The sequence below is a fragment of the Physeter macrocephalus genome, chromosome 19 (assembly GCF_002837175.3).
Source record: "Physeter macrocephalus isolate SW-GA chromosome 19, ASM283717v5, whole genome shotgun sequence".
NCBI lineage: Eukaryota > Metazoa > Chordata > Mammalia > Artiodactyla > Physeteridae > Physeter > Physeter macrocephalus.
The window spans coordinates 12222775-12245694 of NC_041232.1; the positions used below are offsets into that span (position 1 = coordinate 12222775).

At 52.2% G+C, this 22920-nt stretch overlaps 1 protein-coding gene across 1 annotated transcript in view; it reads right to left on the reverse strand.

Annotated features, from left to right (window-relative positions):
- The window catches only part of RBM19 (RNA binding motif protein 19), a 127122-nt gene extending 105338 nt beyond the window's left edge, over positions 1-21784 (reverse strand). Inside the window, exons 1-15 of the mRNA XM_007104625.4 lie at positions 21627-21784; positions 18958-19140; positions 18455-18580; positions 18234-18272; positions 17760-17952; positions 16366-16571; positions 14643-14723; positions 10192-10270; positions 9183-9254; positions 7988-8191; positions 6477-6607; positions 5545-5666; positions 5007-5103; positions 3339-3449; positions 1004-1204 (exon numbers count right to left, since the gene is read on the reverse strand). Of these exons, the coding sequence (XP_007104687.2) occupies positions 1004-1204; positions 3339-3449; positions 5007-5103; positions 5545-5666; positions 6477-6607; positions 7988-8191; positions 9183-9254; positions 10192-10270; positions 14643-14723; positions 16366-16571; positions 17760-17952; positions 18234-18272; positions 18455-18580; positions 18958-19140; positions 21627-21662 (1881 nt within the window). The 5' untranslated portion in view covers positions 21663-21784. The remainder of the gene's footprint in view (positions 1-1003; positions 1205-3338; positions 3450-5006; positions 5104-5544; positions 5667-6476; positions 6608-7987; positions 8192-9182; positions 9255-10191; positions 10271-14642; positions 14724-16365; positions 16572-17759; positions 17953-18233; positions 18273-18454; positions 18581-18957; positions 19141-21626) is intronic.
- Positions 21785-22920: the final 1136 nt, after the last annotated feature.

The window sequence follows — 22920 nt, forward strand, 5'->3', positions numbered from 1 at the left end:
GACCCCAACCATGCTTTCTCTCCCTCCACATACGTACACTCACAGGCAGTGAGTATGTATACATAGGTACGTGCAGAGAGGTTTTTTTTTTTAAAGAAGGATAAACAAGACACTGACAAACAGTCAGCAAAGCATTAAAGTCCTTGATAAAGAGAAGCCACCTGCAGTGGGGTGAATGGTAGCCCTTCAAATGATATGTCTACGTCCCAACTCCCAGAAGCTGTGAATGTGGCCTTATTTGGAAGAAAGGCCTCTGCAAATGTCATGAAATAAAAGATCCTGAGATGAGATCATTCTGGATTATCTGGGTGGGCCCTAAATCCAGTGACAAGCGTCCATGTAAGAGAAAAGCAGAGAGAAGATTTGAGATGGAGAAAAGAAGGCCATGTGGACAGAGGCAGAGACTGCAGTGATGCGGCCACAAGCCAAGGGACACCTGGAGCCACCAGGCACCGGAAGAGGCAAGGAAAGATCCCTCCCCCCACCCACAAGAGACTTGGAAGGGAGAATGGCCCTTGGACACCTTGATTTTAGACTTCAGACCCCCAGACCTGTGAGAGAATACGTTTCTCTTCTTTTAAGCCACTGAATTGGTAGTAACTTGTTATGGCAGCCACAGAAAGGAATACACCAGCACATGTAACTTTTTTCTTCCTTATGACCAAAAATCAGGAGGTAGCCCACCTACAGAAATGACTTCCAACTAACTGTAGGTATAAGATATCCAAAGCGCGGAGGATGATGGTTCAAAGTCATGGGGGAACAGAAAGCTGAGGAAAGCCAGGATCGGCAGGGAACCAAGGCAGGCTTTCCGGAGGATGCTTTGAGCCCGCCCCTCACACTCCCCCGTCCACAGGTGCTCCCAGGGGCGGGAGGACATTCACGATCCCGACAGACATGGGTGGCTTCCAGCAAGTGCGCGCGTGTGCCAGGTCTATGCCAAGGCTGTCCGCCCGTCAGCTCCCTCCGTCCTCTCCCTGAAGCGGGGCTCGGGCGGCCCTACCTTGGAGTAGGCCAGGTGTCGGAAGGCCTTGCGGGCCTCCAGCGGCTCCAGGAACTCCACGATGGCCGTGACGCCGCCCTCTGGCAGCAGCACGCGGCCCAGGCTGCCGAAGCGGCCAAAGGTCTCCTGCAACTCGGCCGCCAGGGTGCCGGCCGGGAGGTTCTTCACCAGGATCACGGTCTTGCTTCGCTCAGCGGCGGCCTGCAGGGAGGGGACAGCTCACGTGGGATGATGGAAAGGAGGGTCACTGACCCCCGACGCCGGTACTGATCGGTGGGTGACTCTGGACCAGGCGGCCACGTGGGACCTCGTGTACCAGGCCCTTAGGAAGCAGGTCCAGGAGACCCCACCCTCTCGGGCGCGCCACCCTGTGGATGAGGGAGAGGGCTCTGGAACTGGACCCCCCAGGTCAAGTCCAGGCCCCTCCACTACTGAGCCGAGGCAAATTCTGACAGCGCCTGACCACAGCCCTCGCTGGACCTTCCAGGACACTCCAGCCCAGGGCTGGGATCTGCATCTCTGTGCTAGGGGTCTTTTCCCGGATCTGCAGAACGCCTGACGCCACACGTGAGAAGTTAACACCCCGTGGGAGCTGCCCGTGGCTCTCAGGAGTTGGCGTGTCACCCGTCCTTTGGGTGGGACAACTCCGAGTTGGGCGGTGTCCCCCGCGGAAAGTGCCAGCCCACTGTTCTACCAGTGGCACTGGGACAAGCATGCCCTTTGCTGGTCTCCCCCCTCCCCTCGTCCCTTCTCGCCAGTGTCCTCTGTCCAGTGAACTAACTGCGCTTGAATCTTTGTCTTCAGTCGGCTTCCGGAAGAACCCAAACCAAGACACCAGATATATGGCCTTGAGAAATGCACTTGAAACGTATTCAGCCCCCTCACCTGACATGAGGACACGGCACCTATTTCACGGGTCGTCCCAGGAAAGGAGTCAATCAAAAGGGTTGACATAAGCACGCTGCTGAGCAATTGCTAACATTAGCAATTATTTTATTATTAAAGCATGTTGGATGGAGCATAAAAGAGCCAAAATAAATTAACGGGAGGATTCCAGGCATAGGGCATATCTGGGTACGAGTCTCAACCTGGCCACCAATCTAATTTGAAACCTTGGGTCAAGTGCTTTCCCTCTGGGCCTCAGTTTTCTTTCTTTCTTTTTTTTTTTTAAATTTTATTTTACGTTGGGGTCCAGTTAATTTACAATGTTGTGTTAGTTTCCGGTGTTCAGCAGTGATTCATTTATACATATACATATATCCATTCTTTTTCACATTCTTTTCCCACATAGGTTATTACAGAACATTGAGTGGCGTTCCCTGTGCTATACAGTAGGTCCTTGCTGATTATCTATTTTATATACAGTGATGTGTATTTGTCAACCCCAAACTCCTAATTTATCCCTCTCCCTCACATTTAACCTTTGGTAACCATAAGTTTGTTTTCAAAGTCTGTGAGTCTATTTCTGTTTTGTAAATAAGTTTTTTCTTTTTCAGATTCCACATATAAGTGATATCATAGGATATTTGTCTTTCTCTATCTGACTTACTTCACTCAGTGTGATAATCTCTAGGTCCATCCATATTGCTGCAAACGGCATTATTTCATTCTTTTTTATAACTGAGTAATATTCCATTGTATATATGTATCACATCTTCTTTATCCGTTCCTCTGTCGACGGACACTTAGGTTGCTTCCATGTCTTGGCTATTGTAAATAGTGCTGCAATGAACATTGGGGTGCATGCATCCTAACCGTCCTTTTAAGGTGAAACCCTTAAGGTTTGGTGAGGCTGAGGAAACAGCGGTTTGGGGGTCAGAAGCCCTGAGATTGAGTCCAGGCTCCTGCCACAGACTCACTGTCTGATCTTTAAGTCCCCTCCCCTCTCTCTGGGCCTCAGGTTCCCAGTCTGTAAAATGACGGGGAGGAGGTCAGGTGCTCTCAGCGGGCCCTCCAAGACTTCATCATCCAGACACCTAAGAACTTCTACCTGGTAAGGAATAAGCACGTGGAGGAACCTTCCCCCATGTGATTCAAGAAAGGTCTCAATCCCGAAACAGATAACAGGTGCTCTTAGTAAGGTGCTAGGTCAGGGAACAGGATGCTTAGGGCCCCCCCGACCTGTGTGGAGAAACTCTGGCTTACGGCCCCCGAGGGACACCATCCAGGTCCGATGGGCCAGGAGTCTGAGCTGATGATCTTTCTTTCTTTCTTAAGCCACAGTTGCAAAGTTAATGATAATCATCTTTGAAAGGCCTGACCCTCCCAGCCGTCCACACATCGGCTGATGTGAGACTCCGCCCCCAGCTCTCCGGGCCGGGCAGTGGGCACTCACCTGGCTGAAGGAGTCCAGACTGACCCCATTGTCGAGGAGGAAGCGCCGCACCTCCTGGACGAGCTGGGTCTCTCCCAGGGCCACGCGCACGGCCACGCTGCCCTTGGTCTCCTGCGGGAGGGAAAGGGAAGATGCCCTGTCGGCTGTCGGGCAGGTGACGGGTCAGCTGTCCCACCTCCCAACAGCCTGAGGAGGAGGCCTGCACGGAGCCGGACCCCACGGATGGCCCCCGCGGACGCTCCCCTCGTGGATACCCACTCTGGCTTGATGGCTCTGGGTTCCGCATCTGTCAGGGTGAATCAAGAACCCCACGCCTCCCCTCCAGCTTCCCCTCCCCCATCTCCCGCCTGCTCCCTCCCCTCCAGTCGTACGTAAGGGTCTCATGCCAAGTTCCCTCCCACCTGAGGGCTTCTGTGCGCTCACCTCTGCCCTCCATTCAATTTCTGCTAGAATGTCGCACCCCTGAGCAGCCTCCTTCGCTCTCACACCCCATCCCCTTACTCAGCTTAAGCCTTCTTCAAGCCATCACACCAACGTGCGGCACCTTTGCTAATGAGCTAGCGTCTTCCTCTGCTGGAAGGCTCTAGAAGAGCAGGACTGTCTCCCTTTAGGGCCCTACTCTCTTCCCAGTGCTCAGAGCACTGGTGGGATCTGAACCAGCTGCAGCCCCTCCGGACTGGCTGAGGTCCGGAGCTGCGCGGCCAACACGGTGCCCACGAGCTCAGCCGCTGGGCACCTGAAACGCGGCGCGCCCGAACCCAGTATAAGACACGCGCTGAATTTTAAACACTCAGTGAGGGAAAAGAAAGCAATGCAAGCCAGCTTGTCTTTTTTTTATATTGTGGATAACGAACTAATAGTATCTTGGCTGTATGGAATTAATAGAACAGATTCTATTCTGAAAAATTAACTTTGAAAATTAACTGTGCCTGTTCCTTTTTGCTTTTTAAAAATGTGGCCACTTGGACATTTACAGTTCTGTGTGGGGCTCGCATTCTATTTCTGGGGGGGCAGCGCTGACCTTCAGCATGGGGCAGGGGCGGTAAATGACGATGGTCAGCGAGTTTACGGATCAAATCTATGGATATCCTTTGCCCGCTGGCTGAAAAACACACTCCCAGGTTTCAGCAAAGAGGAACCTGGCCATGGTCTAACTGGAGACACAGCAGTTAAAGGAAGGTATGTGATCTGGAGAAGCCCAACGGACGGAGGGGGAAGGTCGGAAGGAACAAGGTCAGACTTGGGAGAGGGGGAGGGTCAGAGACCCACGGCCTACCCTGTGCTCGTCTCAAAGACCTGGGCTGGCTGGGCCCCCGAAGTGGGTGGGACGACCTTCGGGGAGTGGCTCAGAGCGAGGGCAGTGGATTCGGGTTGACCTGCGGTCACCCCACCTCCGCCTGTTTCCAGGTGCGTGACCCTGGGAAAGTGCCTTTGTGTCCCTGGGCCTCGACTGCCTCATCTGGGAAGTGGGGCGAGAGGAGCACCGCACGCGAAGTGCTCATCGTCAGCTGCTTTCTCCCCGTGGCTCCACACTCACCCAGGAGAAACCAGGGCAGGGTGGATGCTTCCATGGGGGAGGCCCCAGAGGACAAGCCGGGGGACAACAGCCCGATCCCACCCCCTCCCCTGCCCAGAGCCGGGGCCACATCAGACAGGGCGCCCACTCACATGGTCAAACACTTGACTCTTGGTGGCACTGTACTTCTGGGCGATGGCGTCGGCCACTGCATTCGGGCCCATGAACAGCGTGTTCCAGTTGTGAGAGCTGAGTCAGAGGCAGAACAGAGAGGTCAGACCATGGCTGGATGGGGACAATTTTTTTTTCAGATGCAAAGCCTGTAAGAAACGAGCTTGTGGGCCTGCCTCCCGAAGTCCCCGAAGCCTCCTTCTCCCCCATCTTACTTGGCATGTGCCAAGTACCAGGGCCTGAAGACAACAAGAGCCATGATGATATTAATGAGCCCTAACGTCTGTCAAGCGCTTACTCGGCACCAGGGACCAAGCACTTGGCTTACATTGACTCGATCCTTATGACACCACAAAAGTGGGGCACCACTGATTCTTCCCATTTTGCAGATGAGGAAACTTGAGGCTCAGCAAAGTTACGGACGAGGGGCTGAAGCCACCACGAGGAGTCAGGGTACCCTGGCGGCTAGGAGAGGAGGGGCGAGGGCAGCCAAAGCCTGGGTCAGAGGCAGGTATGGACCTGGAGCTGTTGGCTTTGTCTTTTGACTCTTTCTTCTTCTTGTAAGACGATGATCCTGGGGTGTCTGCGTCCTCGCTGGCCTCCTTCTTGATGGTGGATGGTAACACGTGGAGCATCCTGCCCTGGAGGAGGACGAGGGGAAGGGGGTAAAGACAGGAAGTGGGCAGGCGCTTCTACACCCTGCCCCGGGTACGTCGGCCTCTCCACGAGGGGGCTGGACCCAGCACTGAGACCCTTGTCGCAAGACGGGGGCCTCGGGCAGGATGCCCACGAGGCCGCCCTGAACCCAGAACGGGGGCCTGGCCATGTGGCACAGGGGCCTGACTTTGTGACGGGGGTCACCTGACAAAGCTTCAAAGAGGACGCCGATCGGTTTGTAAGTAACACCTGCAGGGCTCCCCACCCGACTCTGTCCCTGTGAGAGTGTGAGCTCCACACGGGCAGGAGCCGGGTTCAGCCTGCAGTCACAGGGGATCAATAAATCATGAATGAACGGACGAACGAACAGGAAAGGGAGGCAAGGCAGCCTGGGGCTTCGCCTTGTGTGCTAAGCATGTTATCTGGAGGAAAGAAGCGTCTCTTACATTCTACTGTGGCCGTTTCAATGACTGGGTCAAAACTCTTTCTTTCCTTACTCCTTTCCTCTTCCAAGTGGTATTCTGAGAGAGCATTACGTTCATTTAATCCACAGACACTTTCGAAGGGCCCACTATGGGCCAGGTGCTCCTCTAGGGGCTAACGGTAGGTCAGTGAACAGGACAGAGCAGACCCTGCCCCGGGGAGGCGGCTCGGATCAGGAGGCGGCTTCACGTGCATCGTGTGCTTCCCTGGAAGCATGGGTGCGGTTTCGTGCCTGCGCGCACGCGCACACGCCCACAGCCTCTCCCCATCACCTGGGCCCGGCAGCCGCCCACCACCCCGCGGGCCATCACCTGGAACACCTGCCCATCCACCTCCGCGTAGGCCTTCACGGCGTGCTCCGGGAACATGAAGGTGACGAAGGCAAAGCCCTTGGGCTTCTTGGTCAGGCTGTCGATGGGGTAATGCAGCTCAGACAGGGGACCTGAGGGTAGGAAGGGCGTCAGTGTCCTGCAGGCCAGAGCTGGGTGAGAAAATTCCGGGCACTAGTCAAGCGATGGGTTTTAGCCAGGGAGAGCGTGGAGCTGCTGCCGCCGCTTGGCCCGGGACAGAAGGTGGAAAGGGGCTGCCGTGAGACCCCCTCATGGGTCAGGGTGTCCTTCCACAGCCCTTCGTGTGTCTCTTCTGAGAGCAGAGGTGTCTGGCCCGGACCCTGCCTTCATCACGTACTACACGTGTGGCCTTGGGCAAGCCACAGGGCTTTACGGGCCTCAGGCTTCTCACCTGTAAAATGGTATCGTTAAGAATACCCAGCTCGGAGGACAGCGGGGAGGGTTAAACGCGCTAATAACGTGTCACGTACTAAACAGTGCCTGCCGGTGACGCAGGGCCACAGAAGTGTCTGCTGGGATATTATGATAATGCTCACGTTGAAGCACACATCTTCCACTCTGGACACGGGGGTGTGACCAAGTCCTCCTTGCCGGGCTTTATCTTCCCGGATGGATACTTCGAGTCTATTGATGACCCCCTCTCCAGTGCTGCCCGGCCCTGCCACGTAAACCAGGGCACCAGCCTGTGCGGGAAGATCTGGCGGCAGGACAGCAGGACGCAGGCCAGGAGGTGACACCAATCTGCCTGATCGCGGAATCCGACTCAGGGCCTCCTTGTCCGGAAGACAAGCCCTCGACCGACCTCGGATCCCCTGCAACCCACAGTTGGTCTCCGAAGAGAAGCGGGGAGACGCTCCAGGGGATCTTAAAAGCATCTAGACCTCGCCCCGCCATTCTGAGCCCTAACTTCCTTCCCTTCAACAACCACGACCTTACAAACAAGCACAGCCCCGTGTGCCAAGGTGGACTACAGGCCTTCAAGCCCGTGTCCTGCAAAATAATGCAGCAACCAGGACAACAACGAAAATGGCCCTGAGCAGCAAACGCATCCGGATGCTCGGTCTGGAGCGCAAGACTCTTCAGACAGCAGAGTTCAGACTGGGGAGCACTTCGTATCAACACACACAGTGAGTGGGCTTCCAAGACCAGAGGCAAGGGTTCAGGTACCAGGGACGTCTCAGAAAACTGTACCCAAACCCCGTCAGTTCTGAGTTTAGTGAGTGAGAGCCAAGGGGGTCTGGGTTCAGACCACGAAAGGTGCCTGTGATGCCATCTAGGACTTCGAGTTCCGCTGGCTACGTACTCTTTGAATCTTCACAGCAGCTCAGAGATGGTGAGGTCCATTTTATGGATGAGAAAACTGAGGCCAGAGGGGAACGTCATTAGCCCAAGGTCAAGAGCTGCAGGAGGCAGATGGGGACCCGCACCACCCGCTGCAGGTGCCTGTGGTGAGCCGGAGGCCACGCCCCTACCGTATTTGGAGAAGAGCTTCTCCAGGTCTTCCTCGGAGCTGGTGTAGGGCAGGTTTCGCACAAAGAGCCTCCCAGAGTCGGCCAGGTCCTCTTCCTCCTCATGCTCCCCGAGTGTCCGGCCTTGCCAGGGTTTGGCGCTATTCTCTGGGGGCACCTTGGCTGCGGGGACGTTCTTTTCCCTAAACACCTCGATGTAGCGTCCACCTGCACAAGGAGAGGCAGTCAGGGCCCCGGGGGAGGCCCGGGACCTGCCAGCTTCCAGACTTTGTTGCTGCCTTCTGGAAGCCATGGTGAAGGTGGCTGGTGACGGCGCCAGACACCAGGCTCTGGTAACCAGGGTGGCGGCCCCAGCCAATGCCAGGCCTCAATCTCACTCATCCTGTGAGCTCAGCTTCAGCCCGGGGGGAGCCTGCCTGGGCCGCCTAGTCCATGGGGCTGCATCCTCCCAATTCCAGGGCACGGCCCCCGGCACCGCCCTGGGAATCATCTCATGTGACAGCCCAACCCTGAAGAGCCACCTGTGCTGCTACTGAAAGGCGTCCACGCATTGCCCCGGGCACCCGACTGGACCACGACCCCCACCGTCACCTCCACACGCACACAGCAGGTGCTCAATAAATACCTGCCACCTGACTTGCTAGCGAGACTGCTCAGGTCTCTCCTCTTCCCTAACAAAACTTGTGTCTTCACAAGGGGTCAATGGCTGGACCTGAATCACCTGTCCATACCAGGGACAGGCCAAAGAGCACGTCCTTGGACATCTTGTTCAGGTGACCTCCCAACTGCGGACCCTGTACTTGCTGTTCCCTGCACTGGAACGGCCCCACCCCACAAAGCCAGAGCTGGCTCCCTTTACCCCTCTGGCTTTTGTTCCAGTGTCGCCAGCTTAGCGTGGCCCAAGCTGACATGATCCTGTTTAAAATGTGCCTCCTCCAACCCCGGCCCTCTCCTGCATTTGCCCACAGCACGGCCCCTCTGGTCACCGCCTCTCGATGTCAGTTTCCTCTACAGGAAGCTGAGCCTACTCTCTGCCCCAGGAGGGTGGGGGCTTTGGTCTGTTCTGCTCACGGCTGTATCCTCCATGCCCAGGGCAGTGCCTGGCAGGCACGCGACAGGCCCTCAATATAACCTTACAGAGTAACTGAATGAACGAACCCCTGCCACCACGTGGCGTGGGACCACCCGGCATCCTTACCCATGTACTCCCTGTTGCATTTCAGAGCTTTCCTCACTTCCTCTTCACTGCTGAAGTCCACAAAGACGTACCCTGTGAAAGGACCACGACAAAGGTAAGGTCTGCAGGCCCTGCAGACAATCGTGGGAGTCACGGAGGAACACCCACACTGCGCTAGGTGTTTGGGGGAATCTGAGCAGAAAGTGAGGGGGGAAACCTGTACTTTTCGCCCAATCTCCAAAATACAGACACTCCCTGATGCCCCCCAGGCAAATTTCCCTTTGTAGGAAGCGTTCGGAAGCGGGAGGGCCTTGGCCTCCCTCCCAGCCTCACCCTGTCCTGACCAGCGCCTGCTCCTTGACCTTCTCTGGACAAATGCCTGCGCCTGCAGTGCTGCAACCCAGCTCGGCACCAAGGGGCCACCTCCACAGCGACTGCCCGTCCGCGCCCGCGGCCCTGACTTGCACAGACGAGCACGTGGAGTCTTCCCTAAACACGAGAGACCTCGCCTCCCCGCTTTTCTAGAGGAGTTAAGCGACGGGCGCACGGACACACAGCGAAGGCGTGGCAGTGCCGTGACCTGCGCCGAAGCCCATGGGTTTTGGCCTCTATCACGAGACCCTCCCCTGGGGGACGGCAAAAGCCCCCACCCAGCCCACCTGTCCTTGGGCCCTGCCCCCGGACCCTTCCCTCACCAGCCAGGGGACCATCCTGAATCTGATCACGGCCTCCCCTTGCTCTGAGGCCCCGGTGGGCCCCTGCATCTGGGCTGAAGGCCGCAGTCACTACTGAGCCCCCAGGCCTGGGGGCTGGGTCCTGCCTGCACAGCTGAAAACCTCATACTAGGCTGCCAGCAGCAGGCGACAAGCGGCAGACCCCCGTCCTGGGCACTTTCGCCAGGTCCACAGAAGTGGAGACCGCTAACGGGAAAAAAGTAGCTGCCCTCCAAACACCTCCACAGTTCAACCGCCCCAACCTTCCAGCTCCAGCATCTGCCTCTCCAGCCCCCTCGAAACAGCCCGGACCTTACCTGTTTTGTTTCCATGGGCATTTCTCACTATTCGAATGGCCACCGGTTTCAGGGGTGCCAGGAATTCCATGACATTTTTCTGTGAGGAGAAGAAAAGTTTTTTCCCAAAAGTGCAAACCGAATAAAGAAACACGGGTCAAATTTCTGAATTCACAAAGGACACCAAGTGTTTCATCTTTTGTAGTCGCTCTCTTTCCTCTAAATTATACACGTTTTCTCCATCGTAAATTAACACCGCCTTGGAAAAGAAATTGTTTTTTAAGTTGGAGAAGAAACAAGGAATATAAACATAGAATAGCAATGGCACCATTAGTATTTTAAGGTATTGCTTCTCATCTTTTTTTTCCCAAGTACCTTTTTACTTAATTGGGGTTAAATCCAGCTTTTTTCACGTCTCATCAAAGCATGATTATTTATCCACGTTACTTCACGGGGATGATACACGTAAGAGTACTGTTGTAGATGGTTCCTAATTTTCTTAACTACTTCTCTATTTTTTGGACGTGAGGGTGATTTAACCTCTTTTTAAAAAATGCACAAACACACAGGGTACAAAATTTAGCAAATGCTGAAAAGTCCCAAGAAGAAAACAAAAATGGTCCTAACTGCAAGGCCCAGATCACTTGTTGGCACTCCAGACAGGGCCAAGTGTTCCCTGATGGGGGTGTGGGGGACTGTCCCCAGCTGAGACCCACTAATTTAACCACTTCTCTAGTGATATAGCGCAGAGGTTGTTTCCAGTTTTTTGTTTTTATAAATAAAATGACACAAATTAATACATTAATTGATAAATAAAATAAGAATTGGAAAATGTGGTAATGAACATTCTTGCACTGACCTCTCGGTGTACCTGGCTGATTCGCCTGTAATATAAATTCCCGGCAAGGTAACTGCTAGGTCAAAGGTACGCACGTATATTTTAAATTCTGACTGATGCTTCCAGATTGCCTTCCAAAAGGCTTCACCGCACACTTCCCCCAACAGTGCATGAAACAATTTATTACTGAACTTAAAAAATTTCTGCAAAAATGTAACCTTTCTGTTTTGATCTGTATTTCTTTAATTATGAGTGAACTCAGGCATATTTCCCAGCCATTTGAATTCTTTCTCTTAGAAGACCTCCTATCTTTTGTCCGCTTTTCTACTGGGTCATACGTAGGTCCCAATCTCTACTTAACCTATTTGTAAATTAAAGAAGCAGGTTTTGTCTGTTGTTTGTGTTATACATGTCTTTTGTTTGTCTTGTCACTTTATGACAAAAAGTTGCCTTAGAGAAGTTTTAAATGTTATCTAGTCAAAATATCTTTTTCTTATGACTACCAAGTTCTGCAAACTGCTTAGAAAGGCATTCTTTTTTTTTTTTTTAATTGAAGTATAGTCGATTTACAACGTTGTGTTAGTTTCTGGTGTACAGAAAAGCAATTCAGTTATGTGTGTATATATATATGTATACGCGTACATATGTGTACATACATGTACATATGTGTATGCATACATATACTTTTTCACATTCTTTTCTATTAGGATTTATTACAGGATACTGAATACAGAAACGCATTCTTCATTCCAAGATTACAAGTAAATTCAATGCTTTCTCCTAGAACTTTTATTGTCTCAGTTTTTTAACAAATCCTTGATGCATCTGAAATTTAGCTTGCTATGAGGAGTAAGGCGGGGCTCCACCTTTTTTTTTTTTTTTTCAAAAAAAAGTTAACTGGTTGTCCCATTACTATTTATAGAAAAATCTCTCTTCTCTTCATTGATATGAGACACCCTATCCTAAATTAGATGCTTATACATATGTGAGGCTATTTCTGAATTCGATTCTATTCCACTAACCTGTCAACAGCTTCATCTGAACCAAACTGTTTTCATTACTGTAGCTTCAAAACATGTTTCAACATCTTGCAGGGGAAGGGTCTATTCCCACAGGATGTTCCCAGCTGTTCTCCAGGATCACCCCCACCCCCCCAATCCTGACGAAACTCTGTGATCCCACTGAATTTATTCATTTATTCACCAATTAGGGAGGAACTGGCATTTTTACTTTCTAAGAATGTATGGCTTTACATTTATGTAAGCATTCTTTTAAATCCCTCAATGGAATTGAACATTTTCTTTATGTAGAACCTATAAAACTTTTATTAGGATACATAGAAAGCCCCCAATACATAATTTTCATTAGAATATCTAGAAGTAGACTGTCTTTTCTTTTCTTCCTTCCCTTCCTTTCCTTCCTTCCTTCCTTTTTTTCTTTCTCTTTCATAAAAGTAATCCTTTTTTCCATTACATTTTCTGTTACCGTTTGTGGAGAGCAAAGAAGTGATCATTTTTTGTGTATTTATTTGCAAAAGTCCATCTAATGTCCCCCGTCCCCACTGAAGCACATGATTTTCTGCATGGTTGGTACTGACAGAACTCTGACTCTAAATTAGCAGACAATTCAGGTAGTCCAGTAGAACCCAAATGCTTGTTACTCCGAAATCCGATTAAGTTTTATTTAAAAAAATAATTAGCAAATATACAGACTCAAAAAAGGTGAGTATTTTGAGAAAAAAAGAGCATAAAATATAATCAGGCACTTTCCAAAAGAGGATACACACATGATATACAAACGTGAAAGAATGATTGATCTCACTAATAATTTAAAATATAAATCAAAGTGAGATGCCATTTTGACCTGTCACGTTGATAAAGATTAATACCCAGGGTTCACAAAAATGGGCACTCTCATTCTCTGCTAAGGGAGTATAAACTGGCCGGGCTTCCAGAGGGCAACTGGCACTCTGTATCAAAGCCTTAAAAATGTACTGAATACACGCATGTGCTTGTGTACAGTACTTATCTGGACCAAGGGCTGGCAAATGATAGCCCGCAGGCCAAATACTGCCCACGGCCTGCAAGCTAAGAATAGTTTTTACATTTCCCAAGGATTATCAAAAAAAAAAAAAAGTGCAACGGAGACCATATAGCTCACAAAGCCTAAAATATGCACTAAATGATGTTGATAGAAAAACATCTGTTGACCTCTGATCTCAAGAAATGTGCTGACTGCATTATTATTCAAATCAGCAGAAGACCGGAAACAATCCCCACGTCTCAATTTAGGAGGTTGGGTGAGTGTAACACAGTGTGTCCAGGGTAAAGAATAGCACTCAACGTGAAAAATGATGCTGTAGCACAATATTCAAAATTCAAAGATATTTATGACATAATGTGACGAGGAAGGAAAAGAGTTTCAAAATAGCTCCTACTGTATGATTGCTTTTTAAAAAGAAAAGACACAGGACTTCCCTGGTGGTGCAGTGATTAAGAATCTGCCTGCCAACGTAGGGGACACAGGTCAAACCTTGGTCCGGGAAGATCCCACATGCCGCGGAACAACTAAGCATGTACGCTACAAGTACTGAGCCTGCGCCCTAGGGCCCGCGAGTCACGACTACTGAGCCCGCGTGCCACAACTACTGAAGTCCACGCGCCTAGAGCCCGTGCTCCACAACAAGAGAAGCCACTGCAATGAGAAGCCCGCGCACCGCCACGAAGAGCAGCCCCCTCTCGCCACAACTAGAGAAAGCCCAGGCGCGGCAACAAAGACCCAACGCAACCAAAAATAAATAAATTAATTAATTAAAAAAGAAAACCACAGGTAAACATTTCTACACAAAGAAAAAACGTCTAAGAAGATATACTCAGAATTTATTACTGGTTGTCAGTGTATGGGATATAGACATGGGGGATTGAGCGGAGCTTGCTCCAGTTTGCTTGGGACAGTCTTTACTCCTATAGTAGGTAATTAGCTCTGCATTCTGGTACCCCATCTGGTTAGCACTTCTCTCTCAACACAGTTTGGTTGGCAATTTATAGAGCGATAGGTAATTTTTACTTCTTGTTATTTAGCTACATTAAAAAACATTTCCTATGCTGAACTTCTACTACTTTCATGAGGAGGGAAATTGACAAAGTGTTCTCTCCTGTGTAGACCCAGAGTCAGCAAACTACAGTACGCAGGCCAAACGTGGCCCACTGCCTGCTTCTGTAAATAAAGTTTTATTGACACACAGCCAGGCCTATTTGGCCACCTCTCACCTCGGGCTGCCTCTGTGCTACGACAGCAGGGTTGAGTAGCTGTAACAGAGACCATACTGATCACAAAGCCTTGAGTATTTACTGGCTGGTCCTTTTTAAATTTTTTAGCAGAAAAAGTATGCCCACCCCTAGCACAGATGACTGGTGAGTGAGACCAGTCCTTCTCGGTCTCAATATAGCCAGCCCTGTTTCCCGACCCTGACGATGCCCAAGATCTTACGCATCAGTCTTTCTGGCCCCCAGTTCCCCCCAGCTGAAGTCCTCAGCTGATCCTGAAGCTCCCGTGCAGCAGAGGCTCCTGGGACCCTCACCCTTGTCTCCCGCTCCCCGGGGCCTCCTCACCCCGTCCCGTCACTGGCGCGTACCTCTGTGACGTTGAACGGGGCTCCCCGCAGCTTCACGGTGTGGGTGGTGGTGCGTTCCTTCTGGTTGGCTGGTCTCTCGGTCTGAGTGACAGCAAAGAACAGAAACGGCCACAGTGAGCTCCCTGGTGCGGCCGCAGGAGGTGCCGACCCGGGCGTCGCAGGGAATGCCGCAAGGCCCCTGGCGCCAGGGTCAGCTGGCAATGCCGGAAGCATCGTGCCTGCAAGGACGTGGAGTCTGGCCAGAACCTGCGGTAGGAGGTGCCAAGCCTCCATGCGCCCCTGACATGAGGGCCGGAACCACAGGCCGGCTCACTGGGGGTCTGCTCGCAGGGGCGCCAGGCCACACACGGAGGGGCAGAGCCTGGGAAGGAGCCCTGAGGTACGGTGACATTTGCTACCACTTATTTAGGGCATATTCTGTGCCAGATGTTGTGCAAAGCACTTTGCAGACACAGCTGTCCTCCTGAATCTTTAAAACAATCTTACAGGGTTTGGGATGTCTTCTGCAGTTTTAGAATCGAAACAGCTCTGAAAAACCTAATCTTTTGGTTAATTCGTTTGGTAACAAAACCTGCCCTGACTTAGACTCATTTGCCGGCAAAGCCCACCCCGAGCTGTTACATCACAATTTAGGGTTTACGTCTATCCCAAGTAGATGAGCAATCATTTCCAGCTTCACTGCAGAAACAGTCATGTGCTTTTATGGGGTGCCGCCCTGTATGAGTTATGGGGTACCTCCCTGAAATGTGGAACTTCTGATTTCCAGTGCACACCCAGGCGCAGGGGTTTTGGAAACTGGACACAGAGACCAGTGCTCCGCTGAGCACCACCTTAGATGAAGACCAGAGGCCCGAAGAGAAGCCTCTCACCCCACCCCACGGCGACTCCACACCAGGGCTGCGATTTGAGCCCCCGGCTCCCTGACTTAGCCACGCTCGGCTGCCTCTTTAGAATCTCTAGGAGAAAAGGACAGGAGATGGCAATTAGAAGGGAAAGAGAATGAACGGAGGGAGGGGGGAAGGAGAAAGAGGAGGAGGGAGATGAAGGAACGAAGACCCAAAGGATGTGTGAAGCTGCCCTAAGCAGGGAGGACCCCCGGGTGGAAGACGGGGCGGCCATCCCCAGAGGAAACACCCACGTTTATGATCTAGACTCCAGAGCCCAGGAGACCTGCGTCCGGGTGCTGACCCCCCGCCCCCCGCCACTTCCCAGCCGAAACCTTGAGCAAGTCACTTCCTTTCTCTGGGCCTCAGTTTCCTCACCTGTAAAAGGGGACAAGAATCCCCATCCCCCAAGATTCCCGTGAGATTCAATGAAAAATGACACGCCAGGTACTGAACCTCACACGTAGTAAGTGCTCAATTAATTTCATTCATTATTGTTGATTACGGGCTCACACCTGTCTACCTTGCTAGTAACTACAAAGCACAATATGCTTGGGATACTTTTTCAGCTCATTTACGCCCCCCTCACCCCCAAGTCAAGAGGGGCAGGCAGCCTCTGCGTCAGCGACAGAAAATAAATTCAGAGAGGAAACATGCTTGCCCAGGGTCACACAGCAAGCAAGCAGCAGTACCGAGACCTGAAGGCAGGCCTCTGGGCCGCTGAGCTGTCTTTCCCTGATGTTACAGGCCCCGACAAAGGGGCTGCAGGGAACGCGGGCGAGGGCCAAGCAGACCTCCTCCCTCCCCAGGCCCCCAAGCTCACCCGGATGCACACGCACCTCGGCTCGGGCCGCCTCCCTGTCCTGCTGGGCGGGGGCGGTGCAGGAACCCTCTCCCTCGGCCTCGTTCCCTTCCTCGCAGCTCACGGCTTCATCTTCACTCTCCTCTGAGGATGGCGACTCGGCCTCCACCACCTTGGATTTCAGGTAATCCATGTCCGACAGCTCCTTCCGTACGGCTGCCTTGGGTTCGAGGCCGCTGTCCTCTGGAAAAACGGAGAGGTTGGGAGCCGGTGACGGTTGTGAGCAAACAGAGGGCTGGAGGGCAGACAGCATGGGGGTGTGACCGGTGGGTGGCACGTAAGGTGCCAAGCCTGAGGTGACCAGGGGCCCCGTGCCAAGCAGCCAGTCCCCAGTAGGTCCTTGAATAAATACCGTCAAATGGGGAGAAACTGATGGAGTTTTGACAGTTTCCGTGCTACACACTGAGAACTTCGGGGTTCCCTCACCAGCCTCGCCAACTGCAAGGCTGCGCGACTTTTTTGAGCCTACAGGGAGGACCCTCACTCCTTGATCAAAACACACCAGGGGCTCCCAGATGCTCCCAGGGTGAAACCCAAACTCGCTGTCGGGCCCGGTGAGCTCCCTGGCTTCTCGGCCGGCTCCCACTGCTGCAGCCACCCTGAGCCCAAGTTCCTGTTTTCCCTTCCGTCTGCGCCTCTGCCACGCTGTTCCCTCTGCCCGGAACCCCTTCTCTCCCCGCATCCCTTCTGAGTCGCGCCAACTCCCAGCGGGTGCTTCGGATCCCAGCCTTGCACAGAGACCTTACCAGCCATAAAACGCACGTTAAACTCCTTCCCTCACCTTCTAACCAAAGTCGATTCCCACCCCCCGACCACGGCACTCACCACCCTGAGCTACAATCGCTCACAGGTCCATACGGCCCCCCCATGACACTGTGACCCCCTTCTGAGGACAGAGATTCACTCCCTCACCTCCTCTGCTCAAGGGCCACCTCCTCGGAGGCCTTCCCCGGTGACCCTCCTGTCCCCCTTTCCTACCTTCCTCCCTTTCCTGCTTTCTCCCCGCAGCACTCGCGTTCATATCATATACTAAATAGGAGACCAATGCCTTTATTGTTTTTCTCCCCAGCCAGGGCGACTCCTCCACGGGGGCAGGATTCCCTGTCTTTTGCTCACTCCTATATCCCCAATGCCTGAAGCAGTGCCTGGCATACAGTTGGTGCTCAATCAATATTTGAGTGAGTAATCAACTGACTGAATAAGGAACCAGGATCGGTCAAAGCCGACGTACCCGCAGGCGGGATAATCACTGCTCCACAGGGCAGCGTCTGACTCGCCGTCTCCTGGGCCCGGCGCAGAGGGGCCCCAGGTCACGTGCGCACAGGCCCGGGCGCTGCGGGGCACGCACTCGGGCAGGGGGCACACCCTTACCTTCTGGGGCCTCCCCGGCTCCCTCCTCCTCGCTCTCCTGCCCTGAGTCGGAGTCGAAGTTCAGGTAGTCGTTGGCCAAGCTGTTCTTCCCTTTCGAGGGCTCAACGTCCAGGGCATCATTCGCCCAGGTGGCCACCTGCGTCCGCTTCTGGTGAACCGACAGGAACTCCTGGAACTCGTGATCTTCCCTCAGCTGCAGGTGCCGGGCGGCAGGGAAGCAGGAAGGAGGGAGAACAGGCACAGAAGGCTCAGGCAGGGCTCACCCTTGCTAACTCTTCGGAGGGTAAGTACATCTTCCGAGGCCATTTCCCCCAGTCTCTAGAGGACCCCTGGGGCCAGCTGGGTCAGTCCCAGGGAGGGCGGCGTGGACTCTTCATCAGACAGAAAGACGAAGGAGCCACAGCCATGGCAAGGCGCTGCCTGCCGGGCCCGCCCTCGCTGCCCGCCCTCCACTTGTCACCAGGACAGACTCACCTTCTCCAGTTCACCTGCTACCTTTTTCTTCTTGTCATCCTAAAAACAGAAGGCACAGGTGGTGAGGGTCACGATGAAAGGAGATGGAAACGCACTGCCCTGGGAGGGCTGCTTTCGGGAACCATCCGAGAGGGATGCTCAGGTCCCTCCTCCTCCCCTGCCTTCCCGGGGTGACCACCCTGCCGACACCCGGACGCGGCCAGGAGTGACCATCCATGCACCTTCTTAGTTTCTGGGGCGAGGGAGTCTTTGTCTTTCGGAGGTGGCTTGGACTGGCTTGTTTTCTGGGCGTGCTTGCTCCAGGCTCGGGGCTTTGTCGGGTCCCCAAACGACTTGCAGAACTCCACCTGCGAGGGACAGAGAGGGGGATGGTGACACCTGCCACCACGCCCGGCACAGGCAATTGAGCCACTGACTGGGCGAGTGGATGCGTAACGTAGACCAGAGCTTCTCCTCCTGGGACCGCAGCATCACCATTGCCTGTAAGCCTGGGGGACGTGCAAATTCTTGGATCCCCTCCCCCAGCATACAGAATCAGAAACTCTGGGGAAACTGTTTCCACAAACGCTGCAGGGGATTCACAAGCATGGGAGCTTGAGAACGGTGAGGAAGACCAAAGATGCCACGGTCTGGAAGGGGACAGGCTTTGGGCTTGAGCGTGGAGAGAAAGAGCCAGCGGGTCACCGTTCACAGGCAGGAGAGGGCGAGATTCACACCCACTCACCGTGATCCGGGACATGTCGATAAAACTCTTGTTGAAATGGTTCAGCGCTGTTTGGGCCTCTTCCTCGGACTTGAAGCCGATGAAGCCGAACTTGCGGAACTTGCCGTCTTTGGTGAACTTGAGGCTGCAGTCCGTCAGTGTGCCGAAGGCGGTGAAGAGCTGCCGGAAACGCTCCTCCTTCATCTAGGATGGAAGGGGGATGATGAGGGGGGGAGCCGGGGAGCCCTCAGAGCCAAGGGGACAAAAAGGGCTGGGAACCTGAGGCCCCGGGATTCCCCAGAGGTGACCTTAGAAGGGGCGGTGGCAGAGCATGCTTTGCAGCTGGACCCAGTTCCAGCTCTGGCTCCAACACTTACTCCCTGTGTGACCTTGAGCAAGGCCCTTCCCCACACTTCATTGATGAGGAAATCAAGACTCAGAATGACTGCACTGAAATCTTCCTATCCTGTGGGCTGCTAGGAGGCTAAGGAGACCTATTGTACAAGCAGTCCAGCATCATGGCTGCTGCACAGTAGACACCTAATAAATGCCTGTCACAATGATGTGTGAACTAAGGAAATGGTAAACTACACAATGCCTGCTAATTGTGGTAGAAAGGAGTATCCATCTTTATAGCTTGCTTTTAGGACTCCTCATAAGCATGGCTCTATGTCCCCATACTGAGCTCTCACTCTCATTTCTTGGCTTATTTACCCAATGACTATCTGCCGTCTCCCACTATGAAAAATAAGAAACCTACATCACCTATTCCTCCCTTCCAGTCTCTGTTATTTATTGGTTTTTGTAAAACTATTTATTTTATATTGGAGTATGGCTGATTAACAATGTTGTGATAGTCTCAGGTGCACAGCAAAACGACTCAGCCATACATATGCATGTATCCATTCTCCCCCAAACTCCCCTCCCATCCAGGCTGCCACATAACACTAAGCAGAGTTCCCGGGGCTATATGGTAGGTCCTTGTTGGTCGTCTGTTTTAAATACAGCAGTGTGTACATGTCAACCCTAAACTCTCTAACTATCCCTTCCCTCCACCCTGTTATTTATTGTTCTTAATTCTTCCATCATTTATCCTAAATAGCACATTTAAAAATATCTATTATTGATCCATCCATCAGCTTTAGATAGCGTCTCTTGATGCCTCACTCTGATGGATGAGGATTTTAGCATGGCTACCCTTCCTTCCCCTCTCAACTACCATCTCATTTTGCTTCTTAGTATGGCTGTGTCTCTTACCATTGCATGTCTTGTTTGATGAATGAAAGAGTTAATAACAGTAGTAGCAGTAGCTAACGCTTTGAGAGCTTACTATGTAATTACATTAAGGGTTTTGAGATGAGGAACTTGTCAAGAGATGCAAGCTGTAAAGATGGTTACTCCTGGAGAGAGATGGAGGATAGGATGGAACAAAAGACTGTGCTTCTCGTTTTATACTGAATTTTAAAAATCATATGATAGGTGCCCCCCCCCATCCGCCAGGGTGGGAAAAAAGGTAAAGTTAAAAAACCACAACAATGAAACAGAATTGGTTTGATGTTCTCACTCTTTCTAAGGAGTACACAAGACCTCTCACGCCATCCAAACGGCACATTTTGTATTTTGGGAATGAGTATATCGGCCACACCAGTCGTGTAGGAGCCTCTCTATCCAAGAAAAGTCATAGTGAAATAGGTACGGATGATCCACTTTTTTTCTTTTTTTTTTTAACATCTTTATTGGAGTATAATTGCTTTACAATGGTGTGTTGGTTTCCGCTTTACAACAAAGTGAAACAGTTATACATATACATATGTTCCCATATCTCTTCCCTCTTGCGTCTCCCTCCCTCCCACCCTCCCTATCCCACCCCTCTAGGTGGTCACAAAGCACCGAGTTGATCTCCCTGTGCTGTGCGGCTGCTTCCCACTAGCCATCCACCCTACGTTTGGTAGTGCATATATGTCCATGCCACTCTCTCACTTCGTCACAGCTTACCCTTCCCCCTCCCCATATCCTCAAGGCCACGCTCTAGTAGGTCTGTGTTTTGCGCTAACCGTCTGACACCACACATTCAACTATTTCTTCACTCATTTATTCAGCATGTGTTTACTGGATACCTACCACGTGCCACGTTCTGTGCGGACTCTAGGCGGAGACAAGTATATCTGGGGCACCCCTCTCCACTTACTGGATAAGTTGTTTAAAGCCCTGCACACTCACTCAGTTTTCTTAGACTATTTATTATTCCTACCTTCCCTAAAGGCGGGAGTGGGAACTGGAACGCAGGTCCTCAGTCTATTGCTCCCCACTTTCCTTCCAGAGTGTCCCGAGTAGGAGGGGGATACAGGCGCAGTGTCTGACCCAGTCACGAGTCAACCCAAGAAAGCGACTGACAAGAGGGCTGTGGGAGCAAGGCATTCGACACAGCGTGGGGGCTGGCATGTCCCGGGGAAGGAGATGTCTGGCTGGGATCACGTACCATCGGGCCGGTTGTGAAACCCTGAGCAGGCACTGTCCCTCTCTCCCAAATGTCAACTGGGAATCTACCGAGAAGCAGAATCTACTCTGAATCCTCCGGGAATCCTTCCCGAGATCGAAAACCCCTCAGTTCTCCCCAGGCACCTCCCTCCCAACCTCCAGCTCCGAGCTGGTCCCAATTTCAGATTCTCAAGTCCAGGCTCTGCACTCACCCCATCTGGGAGGTTCTTCACGATCAGTCGCGACATGGCGCACGGTCCCACTGTTTTGATTCCAGCACGAATGGCCTGCGACTACCACCACCAAATTTCACGCTACCGCTCTGGGCGCCGCCATCTTCCGCAAGCCGGAACCAAGTCACGTGCTCCAGGCGTAGCCCGCCCCTCCGGAAGTAGGCGTGGCCAAATAGAGCAACTCAAGGAAGTTACACCCTCCAAGGGGTGGGCCTGAGCGCTTGCATTCTGCGCAGGCGCAGGCTGTTTGGCGGGGCCTGGAGAGACCAACGTAGTGCCCAGGCCGCCAGGGGGCGCTGGTCCCCAACATTGGCGGGGGATTGCCCGTAGGCAGAACAGCGTTTTAGCTCTGCTTAGGCTCGGAAATCGTTTTAGCCACTTACTGTATTTAAACAGGATCCTGGCCCAAGATAGTTAAGATGCAATCAAAGGAATAATTTCAATGAGCCTAGGCTCTTACATCTTCCCATACTAAAAGTGCTAAAATCATTAACTTGAGATGTCTGTTTTTGTGATTAGCAGTAATTTTTTGATATTCAACCACATTTTCTTCCCCCCAGCAGAAAAAGTCATATATCCTGTCATCTCCCTTACCTCTTTGGAACAGTCCCTCAGAGCTATCTGAGAAGCTGTATCCTCCTGGGCTTAAGTCCTCGGTAAGTCTGCCGTATAAAACACAATTCTCAATTTTTAGACTGTGCATTTTTTTTTCAGTCGACATAGGATTATGGGGTGTATTGGTTCCCTACCACATACTACAAGTTTCCAGAGACTTAGTGGCTTAAAACAACAGAAATGTATTCTCTCACAGTTCTGGAGGCCAGAAATCCAAAATCAAAGTGTCAGCAGGGCTGAGCTGCCCCCGGAGTCTCTGAGGGAGGACCCTTCCTCCTAGCTTCTGGTGGCTCCAGGGGAACCTTGGCTTTGTGGCTGCATCACACCAATCTCTGCCCCCGTCTTCATGAGGTCTTCTCTCCTCTGGTGTCTGAATCAATCTATCTCCCTCTCTGTTCTCTCATTAGGACATCTGCTATTGGGTGTAGGGCCCATCTTAAATCCAGGATGGTCTCATCTCAAGATCCTTAACTTGATGTCTCTAAAGACCCTCTTCCAAGTAAGGTCATGTTCACAGGTTCCAGGGGAAGGATGTGGGCGTGTCTCTTCAACCTATTACTTGAGGATTTACTTGCTTGCTAGTAGGTTACTCTGAAGTCCCATATCTCTTCCCTCTTGCGTCTCCCTCCCTCCCACCCTCCCTATCCCACCCCTCTAG